Raw genomic sequence first — 20352 nt, forward strand, 5'->3', positions numbered from 1 at the left:
GTGCTGCTCGTGGTTTTAAAGCTGTGCACAAATGCCCAGTTTTAAAGGTGTTTCGTCTCTCAGGCAGTCTTTTCTCATGGCATTTGATGTTGTTTTGTCATGAAATTACCCAGACTAACTTAAAAAACATGTTTTGGCCAGATCTTCCACCTCTAGGTATGATGAGACACAAAAGAGAAATGAGGGAGGCTGGGGATTTCATAGTCCGCCTTGATGACCTTGAATGGGATCCACAATCAGCACTGTCTGGCTTTGTTAGGTGATATCGGCCGTAGCTCTCATGGTTTATGTCAGGAAGTTTCTTTCTGGTGACACCAAACATGCACAGCTTTGCTCCAAACCACAGCACAGTCAGGGATGCTCTCCCTGAAAGCGTTTCTGTGACTGGAGAGCTCCAGGCAAAAGTAAACTCCATTAATGGAAACACACACAGACTCGGGCCAAGAGTGCTTTTAGATGATCTAAAGCGTGTTTTTGTTTGTCAGTTTAAAGCAGTATTTTCATATTGCACTCTTTAATTTCTTTTTAAATCAGCGTGTATTTAAAATATCACACTTACATTTACAAAAACTCTTCCCTTACCCGATATAACTCGCATTGCTGTAGTAAGCACCGTAGTGTAGCTGCAGATGCTGCTCTGCCTGCCCCCCCCAACCTCAGCCTGCTGAGTATAGTGGAGGTTGGTTGGAGGCCTCTCTGCTGATATTCGTCCATCATTGATATGCAAGCTGCATCGCACAGGCACTAGCGCAAGGTTAAGCATGCGTGACGACCAGGCTTCGGAACTGCTTCAGACACTCTCTCTCTATCCCTCTCTCGCTCCTGCACCCACATGCAAAAACACATTATTTTTCTTTGCTTCCTCACTACCTTGCCCTCATTTCTCCTCTGTCTCTTTCTCACTTGTCCCTGCTAATTTCTGAGAAGTAAAGCCATGGAGTTGTCCTCTTTTATTTTAGATGCATCGTCTTTAGATGACAGGCTGTCTGCCCACTGATCCCTGCAAAGTCCATGGTGACATCTCATTTCTCCCCAGTGAAATCCAAGATGGAATATCCTCGTGTTTACGATTTAAATCGCTTAAAGTCCACTTAATGCCAATTTCTACCATTGAAGAGCAGGAAGGACAAAAGAGTGAGACCAGGTGGGCAACAGGGACGCAGCAGGACTCACCAACTCTGATCCAGTGCTAGCTACACGTGAATTAGCTGGAAATATTGTGTACAAAAAGTGTGTTTTTAAAAAAATATTTTCTGTGTGTGTGTGTGTTTTTTAATTATTGTAATTTGCAGACACTTTGGTGCATACATTTTCTGCAGATTTTTACAACCTCATGTTACAGAAAAACATTCCTCTGAATGGTTAGTCATTTATTTCTACTTCCTCCAGAGCCTTCATACAGGCCTTAATAGCTTCACATTTCTCCCCAAATTGCTTCAGATTGCCTTCATCTGTATCAGCTTTTTTCAATCTCATCTTGAAGCTTTGTTGTTCAAAAGAACAGAGGCCCATTAGAGTCCCGTAGACAGGAATTCAAATCCTATAAGATTAGAGTGGTGCAGTCCTCCCAGTCATCTCCTTCTCCCTCTGTTTTTAATTGTCGTTGATTGTGGAATGCTGTATTGTGCGAGTCGAACAAAGATTGTGTGCCACCGGACGATGTGTGGAGCTAGCAGGAGAGGAGCGCGTCCCACGCCGTCGCATTCCAGGTCCTGCGTGCTGCTGAATGACAGACCAAGCTCAGTAGAGGGAATGGCAGTGGATACATGCCACAGTGTCAGTGTGTTTGGGCAAGAGTGTGTGCATACAGAAGAAAGCAAGAGAGAAAAATGCTGTATATGGTGAACAATAAAGAAATTGAGTGATTGCATGTCTAAACAACTAAATGCTGTCTGAAGAATGGATGTCCACCCAGATATAAAACAGGACAAATGAAGAAAAATCATATTTCTTGTGGTGGAAAAAAATCCTTCCCATTTCTTCTTTTTAATTCTTATTGGTGAAGACTTTTTACTAAGGATTTTTTACTCTTTATTTCTTAAATATACTTTTATTATTAGGAATGAATTTCAAAGCAAAACTGAATTTCCTTCAACAGAAAAAGCAAATTCATATTGAATATGTACTGCTCCTTAAACACCATAATGGTTTGTTTAAATAAATACTACATTTATGTTTTGTTTTTTTTTTAAATCACCTTTTGAACTATCTTATTGCTAACAAGTATTGGTTTATTGGTGGGTAAAATGAAGGCATAAAGTAGGGGTAAAACCATAACTCCAGTCCTGCTAATCCAATGACGGGGATGAATTTGCTCCACTTGTTGAATGGCTCAGTTGCCTCTGTGTGAACGCCACCTCTCTCGCATACCTCATATTTATCAGTTGCACTTCCAGTCGTGGTGGAAAAGCGATTTCCTTTTTTATTCTTGCATAATGTTGCTTTAACTCTCGTATTTTCCAGTAAACTCTTGAGAACAGACTTTTGCAGTGATTAAGCGAGTATGATCACTAAGTGTCGCCATCAAAGTTCTCTCTGTAAACAGCAGTTTAATATTCCGGGGTTTATGGCTGTATTGCATTCAAGATTTACTGTAATAGCTTGTAGAGAAAGTTGAACAAGGAAAACTCTCCTAAAAATCATTGGTGTTCTTTCAGCTGTGAAATTAAACAAACTCCCCACGAGAGGTGACTCAATCTGAACAAATCAAAGCCAATGAAATGGAACTCAAATTAAGAAAGTGATGGATTTGCCTACCCCATTATTTGATTTATCCACTTTACATGTTCTGCAAACAAATTACAGTTGCAGGAGGGGGGGGGACTCACTGGCTGAAACTTATGTGTAAATGACAGACTTTCACATGAAGGACACAACAGAAATTTTTGCTCACTTACACTGTTGGTAAACAGTGAGTTACTCATCACGCTCTCTCGCCATCTCCCTCTGTTTTCTCCCCTCTCTGATAAGCTGGCATTTCCTGTTATCTCAGCCCTGGGCATTGTTGTCTGCTCTGTGATACAGTAGAGTCTCTGCACTGCTGACAGAACAAGAGCTGGTTCACTTTGTCTGATTGTGCTTGTATACGGCAGGGAGCATTGCTTCCTTTTTACATTTCTGTTCAAGTCTTAATTGCAACAACCCCCCCCCCCTCTCCTCGGTTAGACGGCGTTCTGTCTCTCGACTGTTTCTCATGTGATCATAACGGCCTTTGGGTGTAGCTTTTTGAGGACACAGTGTGTTCTGTCCTTAGAGCACAGGGTGGGGATTCACAACTGCAGCTGCATTATGGTTAGAGTGTCTTGATTAGTTGGCTTTTATCATTGTCTGCCTGTAGCTTAGCTTATGTCGTGAGCTGACGATATTCTTGTGTTTGTCATATCCTGTTTCAGTGCATTTGCAGTGCACTGTGGTTCCCAAACTGTGGAATTTTTCAGCTTTTCTAAATGTTATATTTTGGGCCTTTTAGAGATATGTTAATAAAACCGTTTTACACATAGATTGCGGAGCGATCTGTAATTAGAATTCATCCGGGAAACTAAAACTTAGACTTAGTCTTTCATCAGCATTTATGAAATAATTTATAATTCAAACATAATAAGCTGTGCTTTTTTTAATATTTGTTGTTCAAGCAGCTATTTTACAGCATTTATTTTCACCTTGTATTGGAGTATCCCAAGGGAGGTTGCGGGAGGAGAGGATTCTGGGATCTCTAGTTAATGAAAGGTAAACACAGAGTCTACACTGAGGTGAGCCAAAGAATGCAGGACTCTTCCTCTCTGTCAGGATATGAGCTTCATTCTTTTGACTTTAACACATGATATCTCACCTTTGGCAATTTCTCATCTTTGCTGGAGCAAGGTTTCAGAGAAAAACTACTTTATGATTTACAGTCAAGAAGAGTTTTTACCTTTAACTCTTTTCCGCTATAAAGATGATATTTGATGACCTTCCTTGTATCCTTAAGACATGGGTTGATGACCGTTAGAATAGTTTCTGGGTTTTTCAGAGGGCAGCTGCTTAGACAGAGACCACCCTCACTAACTTCTGAGGCACAGCCAGTCATTTTGTTCTCTAAGACAGCCTGAAATATGACACAAAATGCTCAGGTTGGAAAAGAGTTTCCTCCTTAGTAGACTTTCAAGAGGTAAAGAGTTAACGTTCAAACTATGTAACCCTCCATCTTAGTGGTTTATCAGCTAATTGCGAAATTGCTGGTCAACCTGTAACAGCTAGTGTCATTCAGCTCAACCATTCTTAACCAGCGCTGGCTGCAGTGTTTTGTTTTTTGGGGTCTTTTTTTGCCGAGCCGGTTATAGAGCATTCAGGCTTGTCGCTGAGCCAAAACTTCACCAAGGGCTTTACTATGTGATGTGGAACGAGAGGGATAAAGGCTACGACAAACATTTGCTCTGTAAAGCAGCATGTGAGACCATCTCGGTGCAGACGAAACGCTGAAGACGAGCAGATAAAACACAGTTTATTTTACTACAAGTGTCTTTCCTCAGGCTGTTTCCATGCTGGATTATAACACATGTTTTGTTAATCTTCAAAGATGTAGTGAACTTTTCCCTCCCGCTCCTCCCAAACTCTCAGCTACACGCCAAACCTGCAGCTGAAGTAAGCCCGCGCGGAGACGAGTCGGCATCAGAGAGAATATACTTTATACAAATATCTCTATTCAAGTGCTCGGAGCCATTAGAGAGATCCCAGGGGACATGGTGGAAGGGTAATGGAGAATATAGATTTAACTTGTGACCATCAGCAAAAATGCCAATTAGAAATGCATCAGTGAGCGCCGGCGATAGAGCCACAGCACACTGCCAGTTGGGGATTAATTTAAGGCATGAATTTGACTAAGATGTTGCAAGAAGTTAAAGGATCTAATGAAAGTCTTTGAACAGTTTTGTCAAGTAATAAATCATCACCGGTGATCAAAGTTTTCTTCTCTACAGTGACGCAAACTTATCCACACGCAAGTGTTCATTGTATTTTTGCCAGTCCTTCGCTTAAATAACAATAAAAGCCTCTCAAAGGCATTACGGCCAATTAGAATCTGTGTTTAAACATGAAAAGGAAAAAAAAAAAAAGCCTTATTTAGTGAATTTGGCAAATTCAGTAGATTCAACGCGTGCTCTCAAGCTCTTTTGAGTCACATTTGGTTCCCCTTTTACAAATCCTGTGTTACGGTGAGCGACAGCAGCACGGCTGCTCATAATGTTGTCCTCTTCGGTTTTGCTCACTGGCTGCAGCATCACTCCTCTTCTGCTCAGTCCTGACCTCCCTCCTCAGCGCCTTTCATTAATCATTTACTCTCTACCTCTCTCTTTCTCTTTCAGCCTCCCTCTTCTTCAGTCTCATTTGTCTCTCTCTTCCTCTCTGCCCCCTGGATCTCCTGTTGCTGCTAATCTTTATCTATTTATCTTTCTCTCCATCCCTCCATCTTTATCTCCCTTTTGACTGGTAAATTACCAATCTTTGTCCACTCTCAGTGCTGTCGGGGTGCATCATTGCCTCTCCCTTCTGTAATCTTCCCTTTCTGGAATTTTCTGCCTGACTTTTTGATCCTGTATGAATTTGTGCTCTGAGAATAGCTTATATTAACATGTGCTGTAGGCGGCGCACAACACTTTCAAGCGATTTATTTACTCGCACCTATAGCTGTCAAACTCCCCCTGCACAGATTCATTAAAACTATACCTAATGAAAGCGCTTCACGGATAAGTCTACTGGAACCTGATTTTTCCATTTAAAGTGATTTGGCCGTGATCCCAGTGTGGTACCTTTCTCAGACAAGGTGTGTGCATAAGTAGTCCTGTGTTAATGATATTCTTTGGTGTATAAAGACTCTATAAGCCCCATGGTTGTTTGGACTCTTGTTTTTTTTCTTCCCTCTGTTGTTTTCCTGAAGCTCTGCGTATAAGATGAATAATTCAGCATTGTAATGGGTCTATATTTGTCGTTGTTTATCTTGCCTCTGTGCCCCCACCACCCTCATCGCTGCCCCACCACCATCTCCTCCAAGCTTTCACTTGTCTGTCTGTCTGTCTGGCGAGCGGAGCTGCTCTACCCGCAGAGGATGCTCCACTTTAATGAATGAAGTGAAGTCATTTAGCAGGGCTCTTAATGGCACATAAAGCCCCGCTGCTAGGCTTGATTAATCAGGGAAAGTGTTTGGCTGTCACACACAGGGCTGTCCTCAGCAGGGGCAGCAGCTTGATCGCCGCGCTCCCTTTTATGGCGGGGTCCCTCTCTGTCCTCGCCAGATTCATCAGGAGCCCGAGCTGCCGGAGCCTCACAGAGGCTTGATTTGGAGAGATGGATCCCGTAGCATTCAGTGTAGGCTCGGCACGACAAAAACGATAACGCTTACGATCATACCTCTAACTCAAAGACAGGTGTCTGTGATTTGTGTTGCCATTGTGGCCCAGCGCTGTGTGTTGTGGTGTGATATCACTTAGGATGTCTCAAGGATGTAATGAAAACGGTGTAAAACATTGTGTGTTTTAGGTGGCTGGGTGATAATTAATAAAAAAGAAAAAAATCCAACTAAAAAACAGTAAATGTGTTGATTTGTTAAATTCTTTTTTTTTTTTTTTTAGCACTCCCAAATGCTGATCTCAGTACCTGCCTCAGAATTTCTGTGAGTCAGGTAATAAAAAAGCAGCCATGTGGTTGTTCTGTACCTATATCTAAAGCCTGCTTTGACATAACGATGACCAGTCTCTAATCAAGCATTTGCATGATGCTAATTGGTAAAGTGGCTCAGTTTTATGCAGGGCACCTTCCTCTATACTTGTGATTACTGCTGTCACTGTCTGTATTGCATCAGTCACATATGCTGCAAAATTATGTAACATGGCAAAAGTCTAAAAAAATAATAATAAATCTCAACATTCGGCTGTCAAGCTGCAGAGGATCGCTAAAGTAGATCCTCACTGAGACGAGCTGGAAGGCGCTGAGTGATGGGATTGCATTTTTTTTTTTTTTAATTAATATCACACAAATGAAAGCAGAACATTCAGAATGAGGCTGTCCACATTTATGTATTATGACTTTCACCAAGCTGGAGTTTACTGCAGGTCTAATTTGCAGTGTTACTGCTATTATATTGAATTCGGAGGAGTAACTTTTTTTTAAAATTGCTTTCATTGCTTTTTTATTTCGTGTACGGTCGCTTGAAAGCAAAGCGCTTCAAAGACACTACAGCTCTACTTCACTGTGGCACATTTGCTAAAATTATTCTTTGCTGTGAAAACACACAGCAGAGATTTAAGATGCTAATTTAGTGGGTTTTTTGTGTGTAGGTAAGCATATCCAGGAGATAACTACAGCGTATAACTTCCTGTCTGTGACTTGGTTCAATAGGATTACTTTTCCATTGTTATTACCTCTTCACAGGACTCTTTAAAATGCGTTTATAAAAATATAATGAAATCCAGCGCATACACCACGGCATGCTACGCTTGTGTAGCTTCCAGTCCATCCTGTATGTTATGATTTCAGCACAGCATGTAGTCATTTGCTTTTTCTCTTCAAAAAACGGTAGGAATCACTTCTACTGTAGCTCTGTAGACTTTTTTTTTCATTGCAGGGTTTTGTGTTAATTTGCAGAAGGAGGTCACAGCAGGGTGCTTGACTAACTGAGACACCGCTCGGTGAGAATCCTCAACATTAGAATATGAAAGTTTACAGATCTCATGAGGATTCATCTCAGGGCTCATCCGCTAGCACCCATCACCTCCATCCTTTTTTTCCCTCTCCGTCTCTCTAATCCCTCTTCTTCTCTCTGCTTGTCACCAAAACCTTTCATCTCGCTCTGTTATACTCCTGTCCCACCATCGCTCTCTTCCTCTTTAATTTTTCTCTGTAATTTTCCTCCATCCTGACAACGACAGAGGGATATGGTTCCTATATGAATGTATGTCTTTTTATCTTTTTATGGTTGTTTAATACACGAGCAACTCTGTACTGAACACATGTTCAGAGTACTGATCACGTGTCCAACCTGTGTTTGACCAATTCATGAGAGAAGTTGCAAGTTAATCCCTGGTTGACAGCATACAGAGGCTCTAATCTCCAGCTGTTCCTCGAAAGACAGAACGGTAAATCACTGCACTGAATTTTTATTTTCACTCGTTTACACACACACACATTTATTTTTAGACATGTCAGGCAGTTGCTACATTCAAAAATACTTATATAATTATAATAACGTTTAACAATATTTCCGTACGTTGTGCAAATGCCACATTCCTAGAGCAACGCAGTGTTGGACCCTCGTTCAGCCGAGGTTGAAAAGCCGAGGCCTCAATTAAAAGATTTACTTTCAGTGAATTTTGATCTTCTGTATGACTTGAGCAGAAAACCAGCAGTTACTTGCATTTCATTTTTCTTTTTTTCTAAAGGCTAGACTGAATGTAAGTAATTTTCCTGCTGAATGTGTAGGAGTATTGCAGATTAAGTGCTACAGTATGTGTCCAAACCTGTAGTAACATCGAAATAGTTGTTTTAACGATGTGACAGGAATTAATCGTTAAAGGTGTGCTTATTTAATTGTTAGGTTCAAGGCAATAATCATGGTTGTGTTTGCCTTATTGGAAGATAATGATGACCGGGAAGGGGGGCGTGATTTCTTGTTTCAAAAAGTTAGCTTCTTTCTTTCTTTTAACATTGACTTGCTAAAATATGCTTCCCTGGAAAAGATGACGTGTGCATATGTTGAGAACCTGTAAGCACCTTTCACCCTCATACCAAGGAGTTGCAGGCTTTTGATCCAACCACCAATGACAAGCCGGATGGTCCCTCTGTGAGGACGCAGGTTTTTCAAAAGACATTACAGTTTTTCCATTTTGCCTCAGTCCATTTTAAATGACTTCGGTCCACAGAGGACACGGGCATTTCTGGATCATGTTTACATACAGTATGGCCTCTTCTTTGCATGATAGAGCTTTAACCTGTTCTGAATGCAGTGCTGCCCGAGGGCCCAGAGATCACGAGCATCCAGTATTGATTTTCAGCCTTGTCCTTTGTTCACAGATTTCTCCAGATTCTCCGAATCTTTTCCGTAGACAATGAGATACTCAGTCTTCACAATTTTCCTTTTAGAAAAAATATTAAGGAATTGTACCACAATTTTCAGAGATAATTTTTTCGAGGTTGCTGAACGTCTGCCCATCGTTATGTCTGAAATGCCCTTATTATACCTAATCATGCTGCTGAGCTGTTGCCAATTAACCTAATTAGTTGCAAATTGTTCCTCCGGCGGTTTCTTTTTAGTACTACTTGAAATGTAGTTGCTCCCCTCGTCCCATCTGCATTTTAGTTCATGCTATCAACTTGAAAACGAGCTAATATTTGTCATGAAAAAGTAAATTTTCTCTGTATAATAATTATATATATTTTCTGTGTTCTATTGTGAATAAAATGCGGGTTTATGAGATTTGCATTCTGTGTTTAGTTAGATTTCTTACAGCGTCTGAACAGTTTTAGAATCGGGGGTGTATAAGACTATAGAAATTGAATGAGAAGCAGCTAAGCTGACAAAAAAAAACGCTGGAAGTAAGTGAGAATGATGTGGTGGGAGAAAAGCTCCAAGTAGTGATTGCAAATGTTGAAATAAATACTTCTCTTCCAAACACAAAGGAACAACAGATAAAGTTTCAAACACTATTGCAAAATTGCAACTGAAGTGCTAAAGATTCAGGTATTTACCTCAGTAGCTTTTAGGGCCTTTATCTTTACAATATAAAGTGCTTTGGGGCAACTGTTGTTGTGATTTGTTGCTATAAAATAAATTTTGAAAAGTCAGTTGAATTGAAAACTTTAATTAAATATATTTACCAGATGACCAGAAGCATGACGGTCACCTGGAACTTCATCACTATGATGAAGTTCAGCAAAGCCAGCCTCTCTTTGTGTTTGCTGGCTTGACAAAATCTAAAATCACAGTTAGCAACTTTCTCCATGAAGCAGCCATTTCTGCTTCAGCCTCTTTGCACTCTCGCATTTAAAAAAAAAAGGGGGGTGTTTCACCCATCATGTGACTCTTCGTCTGCACAAAAATCTTTTGAATTCAACGTCACTAAACTAAAACTAAAAGCTGAGGAGCGTGGAATAGAGGTCTAAGGAAAAATTGTGTAACGCCAGAGAAGGCAGTCACCTGACACATATCCACCGCTACCTCCAAAAAGCCAATCGTCTGTTTTATAACAGCTGAGCTGCTGAATACCAGGCCAATCATGTTTTGTACTGGTACAAGTGTGTGGGTGTTGTAAAACATTGTGCATAAGAACGAAAAAGCCCTGTGGGGGAGGTGGATGTTTGGGGTGGAGGGGGGGGATATTTGGGGTTATTTTTTGTGTTATTATCAGATTTGATTATTCTGTACATGCGTTTTTTTTATGTGGTGGTGGTGATTGAAATTGCAGTTATGCCTCTCGCTCCATCCATTTAAATCAGGGGTTCTCAAAGGTTTGATGACTAAGTGCCAATTTAAAGAGCGGACATATGATTGAGGGCAGCGCGGGGGGGGATGCATGCATCAAACACTTTGATGGTTTGCAAGGTGTGTGTTTAAAGGATGATGGTTTATCTTGGTAGTTGTAGTAGTTGAATCATAAGTGAGGTGGCTTTCGGATTTCTTGATTCTTTGTTGATTTTATAAAGATAAGCGAATAGAAATGCTCAGGTCCAGGTTCTGAAGCAAAAACTGGCCTCATTTTGAGATTTCTGTATTTGAATACTGGCCGGGTTTCTGAGCCTGCAGTAACTGCCCGGGGGCGTCACCACCATGGTTGCTAAGGGGCAAGACTGCCTGATTGGATTTGGAATAAACTGCACAGACACTATTTTGAGTTTTTGATCAAATATTTCCTGCCGCAAAACTCTCTAACTGCCATTTTGGACACAGTTTGCATTCAACACCTTCTGCAGGGAGAAACTGATTTCCTGCCACTGCCCACACCTGAATAACATTTGTGCAGTAAGATACTTTTATAGCACTTTATTCAGAGGATACTAAACGCCGCTGCCTCTGCTGTGTGGCGTTTGTGCAAATTTCTCCCTTAAACAAAAACATTAAAAGTAAGTAATGTGGAACTACAACAGGACCGGCACCCAGCAGTTTTCCCAATAATGCAGTTTTGGTAATACAGACTGCTAAAAATCATTAATGAAGATTGCTTACTGGCAGTAAGGATTTGATTGCTTCCCTTTTCACTTATATAACATTTAATTTGATTTTCCTGGTCAAATATGTAATTAGGCCATGTCAGCACAGTATTGAGTCCTGGATATATGTCACTTAACGTGTCGATTCAGATGAGAAGTATAATCGCTTTTCCATTTCATCTTTAACAAGGGTGAAATATTCTGAAGCTAATCTATAATAGGCAAACCTAATCACTGAAACCATTGCCTGTTGTGATTTGAAGCTCTGCCAGACTTTGATCGCCATGGCAGTAAATTGATTAGCAGTGATCTGTTGGTCTCCTAAATGCTGATCCTGAGGAAAAAAAAGCTTCATGTCTTCGCTTTAAGCTGAGGTTGTGGTTGAGCTCCGAGATAGCTCTCCTTTCCCTGATTTCCTCTCTGTTCGACAGCCTGGTAACAGCAACGGTGGCTCTGTTACAAGACTGCGTAGAAACTGGTCAGTGTTTCTGCCTGCTGCCTTCATTAAGCTAAGCTCAGTCTCTGACTGTATGAGCTTGCTGCAGCTGTCTGGTCTTGTAGATTTTTGCGAGAGCAGCCGGGATGGGGTTCGGCTTGAAATATGAATTTAATTAGATGTGACTCAGAGAAGACGGAACCACTTGAATTTGAAGGATAAATGGGTCACTTGGAGACCTGAAAGTTCACCCCTCTCCTCTGCCTATGCCTTCTCTGCTAGAACCACCACCGTGACGCAAAACACGCCCAGAAGTGCATTTGTGCACACGCTTACGAGCAGCATGGAGTGGAAACAAAGCGGGAGGGGCCCAGCACTCTAATCATTCTAGCTGCAGCTTTGATTAATGTAAAGTGCTTCATATTTACAACAGAAATTGCCAGAGTAGTCAGGTAAGAAATGGAAAGAAACGTGCGTGTCCGTCAGCAAGGGCAAACGCCTCAAAACTTCAGTGTGTATGGACTAATATGGAGTCAGGGAGCATTTCGAAAATCATTGGCTGCCTCAATTTGAGCACTGCTGCCCACAGATATGACTTAAAGTGACAGTTTATTTAACGTGACAGGAGAGCCATTGTCATGTTTTCATTTTAATGTATCAAATTTAGAGGATTCTTAACCTTGAACAGTCCCCCATCCTCTAATCCTCAAACGTTATCTCTGCTCAGTGTTTGGGCTCCGTCGTCCTACCGAGTTCCTTGTAGCTGCTTGTGGTAAGTGAGCAAGTTGAACAAGTGGTAAGTGAACAATGAGGCAACAGCATGAAGGGATTTAGTGCTTTCAAAGCCTATCACTCGTCTTGGAGGAAATGAGTAGTTGTGAGTTAAAGTTAGGCAGATATCGAGTGCTACCAATATCTGCTCTGTTGCTTTCTGCTTATCAGTCACGTTTAAACTCCACCTGTTGGTGTGTGCTAAGAGAAGGAGGGTGTTATGGGTGTATTTTGCAAGCTTTTACGCCTTTAAACTCCCTGTATTTAAGGTCAAAAATGAACCAAGTCTTCCTTCTTTTTTCCCTTTCTTTCATCACCTCTCCAAAACTTGTAATAGCATATGTACCTGTGGTTTCACTTCTTTTTTAAAAAAAAACTGCATCACCTTTGCCACTACTGCCCTCTTCTATCCACCTTTCCTAGGTTTCCTCACTTCCTTCGATTCCCACCTCTCTATTAGGACCAAAGGTCACAGCGCGGAGCCTCTGTGAAATCAATCATAGGTTAAAACCTTTAAGTCTTTATCCGAGGCAGCTACCATGCGAGGCTGTATTTAGCATAGTAATAGATAGCTGACTGAAAACAAACTGGTGCATGCTGAGAACAAGCTTTCATTTCTTTATTTATTCCCACTGACACAACAAATTCATTCATGCAGCCCATCAGGTTGTCATCATCGCTACGAATGTATTCACTGCAGATACATGCGATCTGTCAGTATTAATAAATAGTTCTATACTGATGCTGCAGTGGCTGGCGGTGGGGTTCACAGGAGGGAGTGACAGATTTCGACAGGCTGACAGGAAAACGAAGCAGAACAGAGCGACGGAGCAAGTTCGTTCCTAGAAATGTTCGGGGGTTGTGCAGCGCCTTGGAAAAAAAAAAAAAACACACATCGGGCACATCTTTTATTCATGTTCAGTTGTCGAGGTGTCAAGAGTTTTGTCAAGCCTCTCATTGTTCTGTTAACCTTGTCCCTGTGAAACGTTCTGTCTCTATCTCTTTGGTTACACATTACAGCCCGGCCACGGGGGGAGGAGAGGGGACATGGGGAAGAAGAGATGGATATAGGAGGGGAAGGATAGACGGAAAGAGGTTACCTCCTCGTCCTTTCATCGTTAAACAAACATGGCCTCTGTAAAAAATAAAAAATAAAAAAGGGTGCAAGACGAAACCAAGACAGAAAAGGCACAGAGTGAAAGGGAGAGGAGGGGGAGGTAGACGAAGGATGAAAGCGATGAAGAAAGATGGAAATAAAGGAGAGGGACGGAGGAGGTGGGGGCCGCAGACAGAGTACCTGTGTGCATAGCAGAAAGGTGTGCAGTCCATCATCTTCAGACAGGCAGACAGAGCTGTCTGGGGAGTTTATTTTTACTTCGGTGTAAGAGTCTGGATCTGCTACAACAAGCTGGTAGCACCTTTCAGTGGGTGGGGGTGTTCTAGGACAGCTGCTGTCCCAGTGTGGCCATCGTTCATGGCTTCATGCCTTCAGAAAGTTGAACCCACTAACGTACAAAGCTCCAAGCTCCAGCTCAAAGCGCTCGATGCATCATGTTTAAGGCTTCTCAGATGTGTGTTTGAATCGTCTTTCGTCATATACAACAGTACAGTACTCTGCAAAAGTCTTGTACCACTCCATCATTTCTTTATAGTTTGGTAGGAAAATGGGAAACGGGTCCAACAATTAATTGAAACTTGTAAACTCACATGGAAATACAGTACATATGGCAAAAACAGAGTGTGGTCAATTCTAATGAGCTTGAAAAAAATGTTGGTATAATCAGCTTTAGTCTCCAACACAGTCTGAACTCTCTGGTGTCATTTGTTTAAGTAGACTTCAGGAATAGTTCTCCAGGCTTTTTGAAGAACATTTAAAGCTCTTCTGCGGTTCCTCGTACCCTTTGTTCCGTTCTCTGTCACGATGATCCCACACTGCTTCAATAAAGTTGAGGTTTGGGCTCTGGGGAAGCCAATCTATGGCTGATAGGGTTTCACTGTGTTTTTCTGTCCGTGATGATTAGCAGCGATGATTTGATGATGATTTGAACCAAAATTTTCCAGTTTGGATTCATCACTCCATCAGACCTGCCACAGATTTTCAGTCCACATCTTGTGTAATTTGATGTACCTTAGCCTTTTCTCCCTGTTTCCCTTAAGAATTGCTTCCTATGGGCCAGCCTTCCACTAAGACTGTTTCTGTAGAAACCTTTGTGGATGGATGCTCCACATCGTGTCTGGATTTACCAGGTTTTCACCTAATAGCACTTTGGGAATCACTAATGATTCTGTGGAAGTAGCATTGCGTTAAATATATTTTGAGAGCAAATAGTATTTGCTGTCAAACTACCATTTCATGTCTGTCAAACTGTGTTATCTTCTGTCTTTTGGCATTTGTCATAGATTCAGCTAAAGAAATGAGGAGAAATTTTGTGTTTTCTTTCTAGTTTTTTTGGGGGGGTTTGCAACAAAATGCTAGTAACAAATTGCCCAAAGATTTAAAACTGTCTTTTTGCTGTTATATGTAGACACCACACTGTTTAGGTGCCTTTCTATGCTTGGATGATTCATAGGTCAATATTAAGTGGCTTAAGAAACGAACAAAAAAAATCAAAAAACATGTCTCTGAAAATGGCCAAATATGCAGACTGGACTTAAAATGAGAGAAAAAGCAACCAATGTCCAAAGAAAAACTTTGAAAGACCTTCAGAAAGTCTGGAGAACTATTTCACTATGTCCCCATAATCTTTAAAAATGATGATAGAAATGTTGGCAGTTTTCCAGCGGTATGCATTAGACAGCGACACACTGATTCACTGAGAAATAGTCAACAGATTAGTCATTTAATTGAAGCCATATATAACACAATTGTATTAATACATTGCTGTTTCAGCACACATCAAGCCCACTGAGTATACAAACATCTGACAGAATAGTTTTTTGTACTAATACTGCTAAATACGCTGATCATGTTCATATCCCTGTAGAGTTACTTTGTGTTCTTACAATGGCTAAATCTCTAAATCTACGCAGTGCCATTAGGAGTCAGTGAGATCTGCTGTTGATCCCCTGTAGATCAATTTTTACCTTGTATTTATAGACCAGTAGATTACCCCGTCCTCCATTTCCTAAGTTGCTGTTAGTACCAGGAGAGGCTCACAGGGAGGAGAATTGATTAACAAATCAAGCCTGTAATTAATTCTTACTGTGATCAAAGCCATGGGAGGAAGTCCATGGAGAGCCCAAGGCATTGAGGTGAGGTATTTCTCAGTGTGGTCCCACCAGGCCTACTGTTATCACTGTGTTGTTTTAGCTTATATGTTGCGTGAATTTCGAATGTTTTTAATGGTTGTCCTGTCTGTTTGGCAATTTGGGGGCAGGAATATTGCTCCTAAGTTAGAGTGTGTCTTTGTGTTTCCCATGGGAATTCTAACAGACTGAAGTTTTCACTCATCTCCTCATACAGGATTCTAGTCCTGCCTGGCTGCCTGGCAATTGTATCCACGCCTAGGTGTTCGTCTTTAGTGCAGTTTCCCACTATGTATGGATTTGTCTCAAACACCCAGAGAAAAACTTATTTATTTCAATATTTGGAGATTTGCAAGTGCTTAGTAGTTGCTCTAATTTTTGCCTGCTTGTAAAACTAAGACTGTTTTCACTGTCTCTTGCTTACTCGCCTCATATCTGTTTGCCTCTTTCATCTTTTGTCCTGCTGTTGTTCTTTGTTTGTGCAGGTTGGCTCTTTATGTGTACGAGTACCTGCTGCATGTAGGAGCACAGAAGTCAGCACAGACCTTTCTCTCAGAGGTAAGTCACAAAAATGCTTTATGTGTTTGTGCCGGACTGCAGGCCATGTACTGTATGTGTCCACTCTGAAGGGTGGTCTGACCCTCATATAACATGTCGAACAAGTGTAGCGGCTAATTGAATTAGCCTGGCCTCGCAGTGCTGAGACAACAAGCTTTTTAACATTAGTGTTGCATTTAGTGGGACTGGAGCCGGCGCGCAGGGAGACTTATGATGCTTAGGCTGGAGCTGACGTCTCCGACTGACATCATTGTCTGATCCGCTCGGCAGCTTTGTGTTTGTCCCTCTCTTCCCATCTTGTCCTCCTCTGTTTTTATTGTAATCTTCCTGCTCTCCTTCTCGTCTGTCTCTCCACTCCTCTCCCTGCGCTTGTCCTCACTTTAATTCCGCGGAGGTGAAAAGGTGATGAGGTGAAAAGGAGGTCAGCTGATGATTGAGCTTTGCAGTAAATGACGGTAAATTGCAATGTAGGAGACAGTAGCTAGAGGCTTGTTGTACATCGGCCAGAGGAAGAGGAGAACAAAGGGGGAAAGGGGGTGTGGGTGGTGGAAAAGGTTACATCATCAGCTGGCACCGATTCTCATCGCTCTTAGTGTGTGTTCGCACACGTGCGCACACGTACCTACACCTCAGTTTCTCTCAGACACCCTTTCCTCTCTGCCGTATCACTTGATCTCTCTTCCGCAGATGAAGAAGATAGGCGGTGTCATGTTCAAGTGTGGGAATGCATTCGGCGGGAGCGCAACAAGTATAAACACAGCCGCTTTTGTGCCGTCCGCATGCACACATATGCAAGCATACACGTGCACGTACACACAGAGCATAAACATGTTTGCAAAAAAAGTGTAACTGGTGCTGGAAGGGTGGGTTGTAGTACGGCTTTAAAGCCCTGTGTTATCATTCACATGGGTTTACAGCGCATCCTTATGCTCATGGAACAGGAGCCCGGGGCGGCAATTCACAAATCGTAAAGGGATACCTTGATATAAATATCAAATCACAAACGGACAGCTTAGAAGAAGTGGCAAAAAGAAACCACGCAAACCTCTCAAACTAAATTGATGGCTCAAAGAAAAACAACAAAAAGATCGGAAACCTTAAAGACAATACAGCACAAATTCAAAAGGTTTACATTTTACACGAGTAAGGGTGAAAACAAAACTGTGCCCATGTCACACATTGCCTACATCTGCCAGCAATCATGCTAAAGGGATCTTTCTGCAGCATGACCTCCTAAAAGACCTCCTGGGAATGCAGACCACAGGAAGACAGGATATGCGGGCACATTCGTTGTTTTTTGGGGTTTTTTCTCCACACTTTCCAGATGAAGGGGAAATACAAGAGACACTAGAAAGTGTCCTGACCTGAACTGTGTGCAATCTTGTTTGGTCTAAGCTGCAGCCAATTAAATGTGAGAAATGATGAATGTCATGCTCATTCTCGATTTTTTTCTGTATCGTTTCTGCCAGTTCGAGAAAGTAAAACCTTCTTTGTCATGGTGTGTAAATGGAAATTGCTGGCTGCCAATAGGGTTTACTGGAACTGCGAACTTAGACTAAAAGCATGCGGGCCAAACAAACGGGGGCAGTTCCTGACCCTCCCAAAACACTTCAAAGCAAACCATTCCTTCTAAAAGTCGCTGTGTCTGATCTGCAGCTGAGGTCAGGACGGTCTGATTGAACATGCGGTGATTCAGCTTTTCCTGTTATGTTAGCGCTTGTTCACACCGCTGCTGTAGCAGGTGGCACAATAGTCTTCTTCTTTTACTTGGATTAAACATAATATGAAGGGAAATTAAAAAAGATGAACATGAGGTCACTCTGAGAAGTCAGATGCAGACAAAACAATTGTGTCATTGTCTCACTACTGCTCACACTTTTCAGCTCTGTGTGTGTGTGTGTGTGTGTGTGTGTGTGTGTGTGTGTGTGTACAGGGTCAGAGCCAAGGTGTGGGCTCCAAACTCAAACCTGGTCACCACACACAATCAATAGAAAAGCCCATTAGTGGGGTAAACACATAGTCATAAGGCTGAAGTTACAACCACTAACTACTGTTTCTCTTGTGCTTTCCATGAACCACTGTGATTGTCCTCACATGGATCCATTTATGCAGCGCAGCCTTTGAGTTCTACTTGTCTAAGCCTTATCAAAAATTAAGACGAACATGGGGCTAAGCACAGTTCATCCATGAACACTGTGCTCAAAGTCGTCCTACACGTGGGTGATGTCACTGATTCTGACGAATGCTGCGATTGTAAACGACATGTTGGACTATGGTGTCAAGTCATCCCCATAACAGTTTATGCACACACTTGAGGCACGCTTGAAGTCACTGCAAAACAAAGCAATCACTCTTCCTACTGTTGCAGCAATCTCCCTCTGTGCTCCTGCGTCGGTATATCGCTGAAATGCGTGGAGGAGCCAGGCTACGAGAATCGAGAGCCTAAAGTGACAGCAAAATGCACAGCACGTCAGCAGCGGTGATGTCATTTTTAGCTGTTTGCAAGGCCGACGACAGCCTGCAAGGTGCTACGACTGTTTCAGCTGACGTGTCAGTCTGATGAACAGCGTCTGAAACCCTCCCACTGACGCTGTGTTTTTCTTTCTTCGGCACCAGTGAAGTTCACCGCGCTAACTTCAGCAGATTATCACATAAAATCCACAGCAGTTTTTCCAGCAGTAGGTAGAAAAAATTGATTTTCTCCTTCGTAGATAGCTCATTTTCTGCTTTTTAAATAACTATCTATTCCTCCGCCCACCCCCATCTGCACTTTTCCTGAACTGGGAATTTGCTTTATTATAAACTGCTTTTTTAAGCATGTTGTAACCATGTTCACTTCCACTGGAAACTACTTTGTTTTGGTGTCTTATTTGAGTGGTATGCTGCCCCAGAAGAAAAGAACATTTTCTTTTTTTCTCCACCTTGTTTTCACATTTCAGATATTTTATTTTTGATTCAAATCTTAATACCTTAAGATGCTCTTTTCTCTCTCTCTCTCTGTGTGTACCGATTTGTTTGAAATAATCACATCTCAAGATAACAGTAAGATCCGAAAGAGAAATTAATTTGCTCGTAAATGAGCCCGGACAATATCCGAAATTTGTCTCAGTGATCAGATTCAAATCTGTGTAATTTGTCTCGTGCTTTTCATTTGCATATGCTGTCACTCTCAAACTGAATTTTATCATAGGCTGATTTACTCTTTTTCTCCATGTTTCCTCTGTGGCGATAGTGGTTCTTGATTTGAGAAAGAAAACGCTGCTGTTAGCAAGTTTCCTCAGAGACGCCTCGTTAAACTTATTAAGAGTCGATTGCCCAACACTTTTTTTTTTTGCTCTGTATTGAAAACCTGACTTTAAGGATTAGTCGGTCAAATTTATTGACCTAATATGAGCCTAATATTATAGGATAAATGCCTGAAAGCAGAGATACATGTGGGGTGGCTGTAGCTCAGGAGGTAGAGCAGGTCATCTACTAGTTGGAAGGTTGGGCAGAGAGTAAATGCGTGTTATTATTATGATTATTTGATGGAAAGCATGTATATGAATGGGCATGAATGAGGTATGTTGTATAAAGTACTATGAGTACTTCAGGTAGAGTAGAGAAGCGCTATATAAGAACCAGTCGAGTCCACATGCAGTAAAACTCTTATTCCACCTTGCTCAATGGCCATCTTCAAGAATTGCATTTTTTGCTGTCAGACTTATTTAGAAACTTGTCTGTGTTCATTTTTTTTAATAGGAAGGAAGGTAAAGAATTTAGAGAGAGCAGCAATAAATAAAACTCAAAGTTGATGAGCTCAGAATGATGGATAATGCTGTGAGGAGGAGACTGAAGGGTGTGTCGTAGGCCGCACAATAGTCTGGCTGGGCTCCTCAGGCCGGTACATGTCTATGACCTCATACCCTACACACCTCCTGACCGAGGAAGCAAACGCACACTTTCATGTACTCATGAATACAAGAGCTTTCAGGCACACATAAACCCACTTATCCACTTATGATTCCACGAGAATCATAACATAATTACTTAATGGCGTGTGTTATAAGAATTCCCTCGCACCCTCTTTAACCTTATAAAGCAGGTAATTCAGATGTCAGGCATGTTGTTATACTTGCTATGTTTCTGAAGGATCTCATTCTCTTTGTGTGTGTGTGTGTGTGTGTGTG

At 41.7% G+C, this 20352-nt stretch overlaps 1 protein-coding gene across 1 annotated transcript in view; it reads left to right on the top strand.

The window, feature by feature from the left end:
* The window catches only part of ssbp2a (single stranded DNA binding protein 2a), a 56843-nt gene that overhangs the window by 6490 nt on the left and 30001 nt on the right, over nucleotides 1-20352 (top strand). Inside the window, exon 2 of the mRNA XM_005922890.3 lies at nucleotides 16111-16183. Within this exon, the coding sequence (XP_005922952.1) occupies nucleotides 16111-16183 (73 nt within the window). The remainder of the gene's footprint in view (nucleotides 1-16110; nucleotides 16184-20352) is intronic.

The sequence above is a fragment of the Haplochromis burtoni genome, unplaced genomic scaffold (assembly GCF_018398535.1).
Source record: "Haplochromis burtoni strain Fernald_Lab_line unplaced genomic scaffold, NCSU_Asbu1 Contig_63, whole genome shotgun sequence".
Taxonomy (NCBI): domain Eukaryota; kingdom Metazoa; phylum Chordata; class Actinopteri; order Cichliformes; family Cichlidae; genus Haplochromis; species Haplochromis burtoni.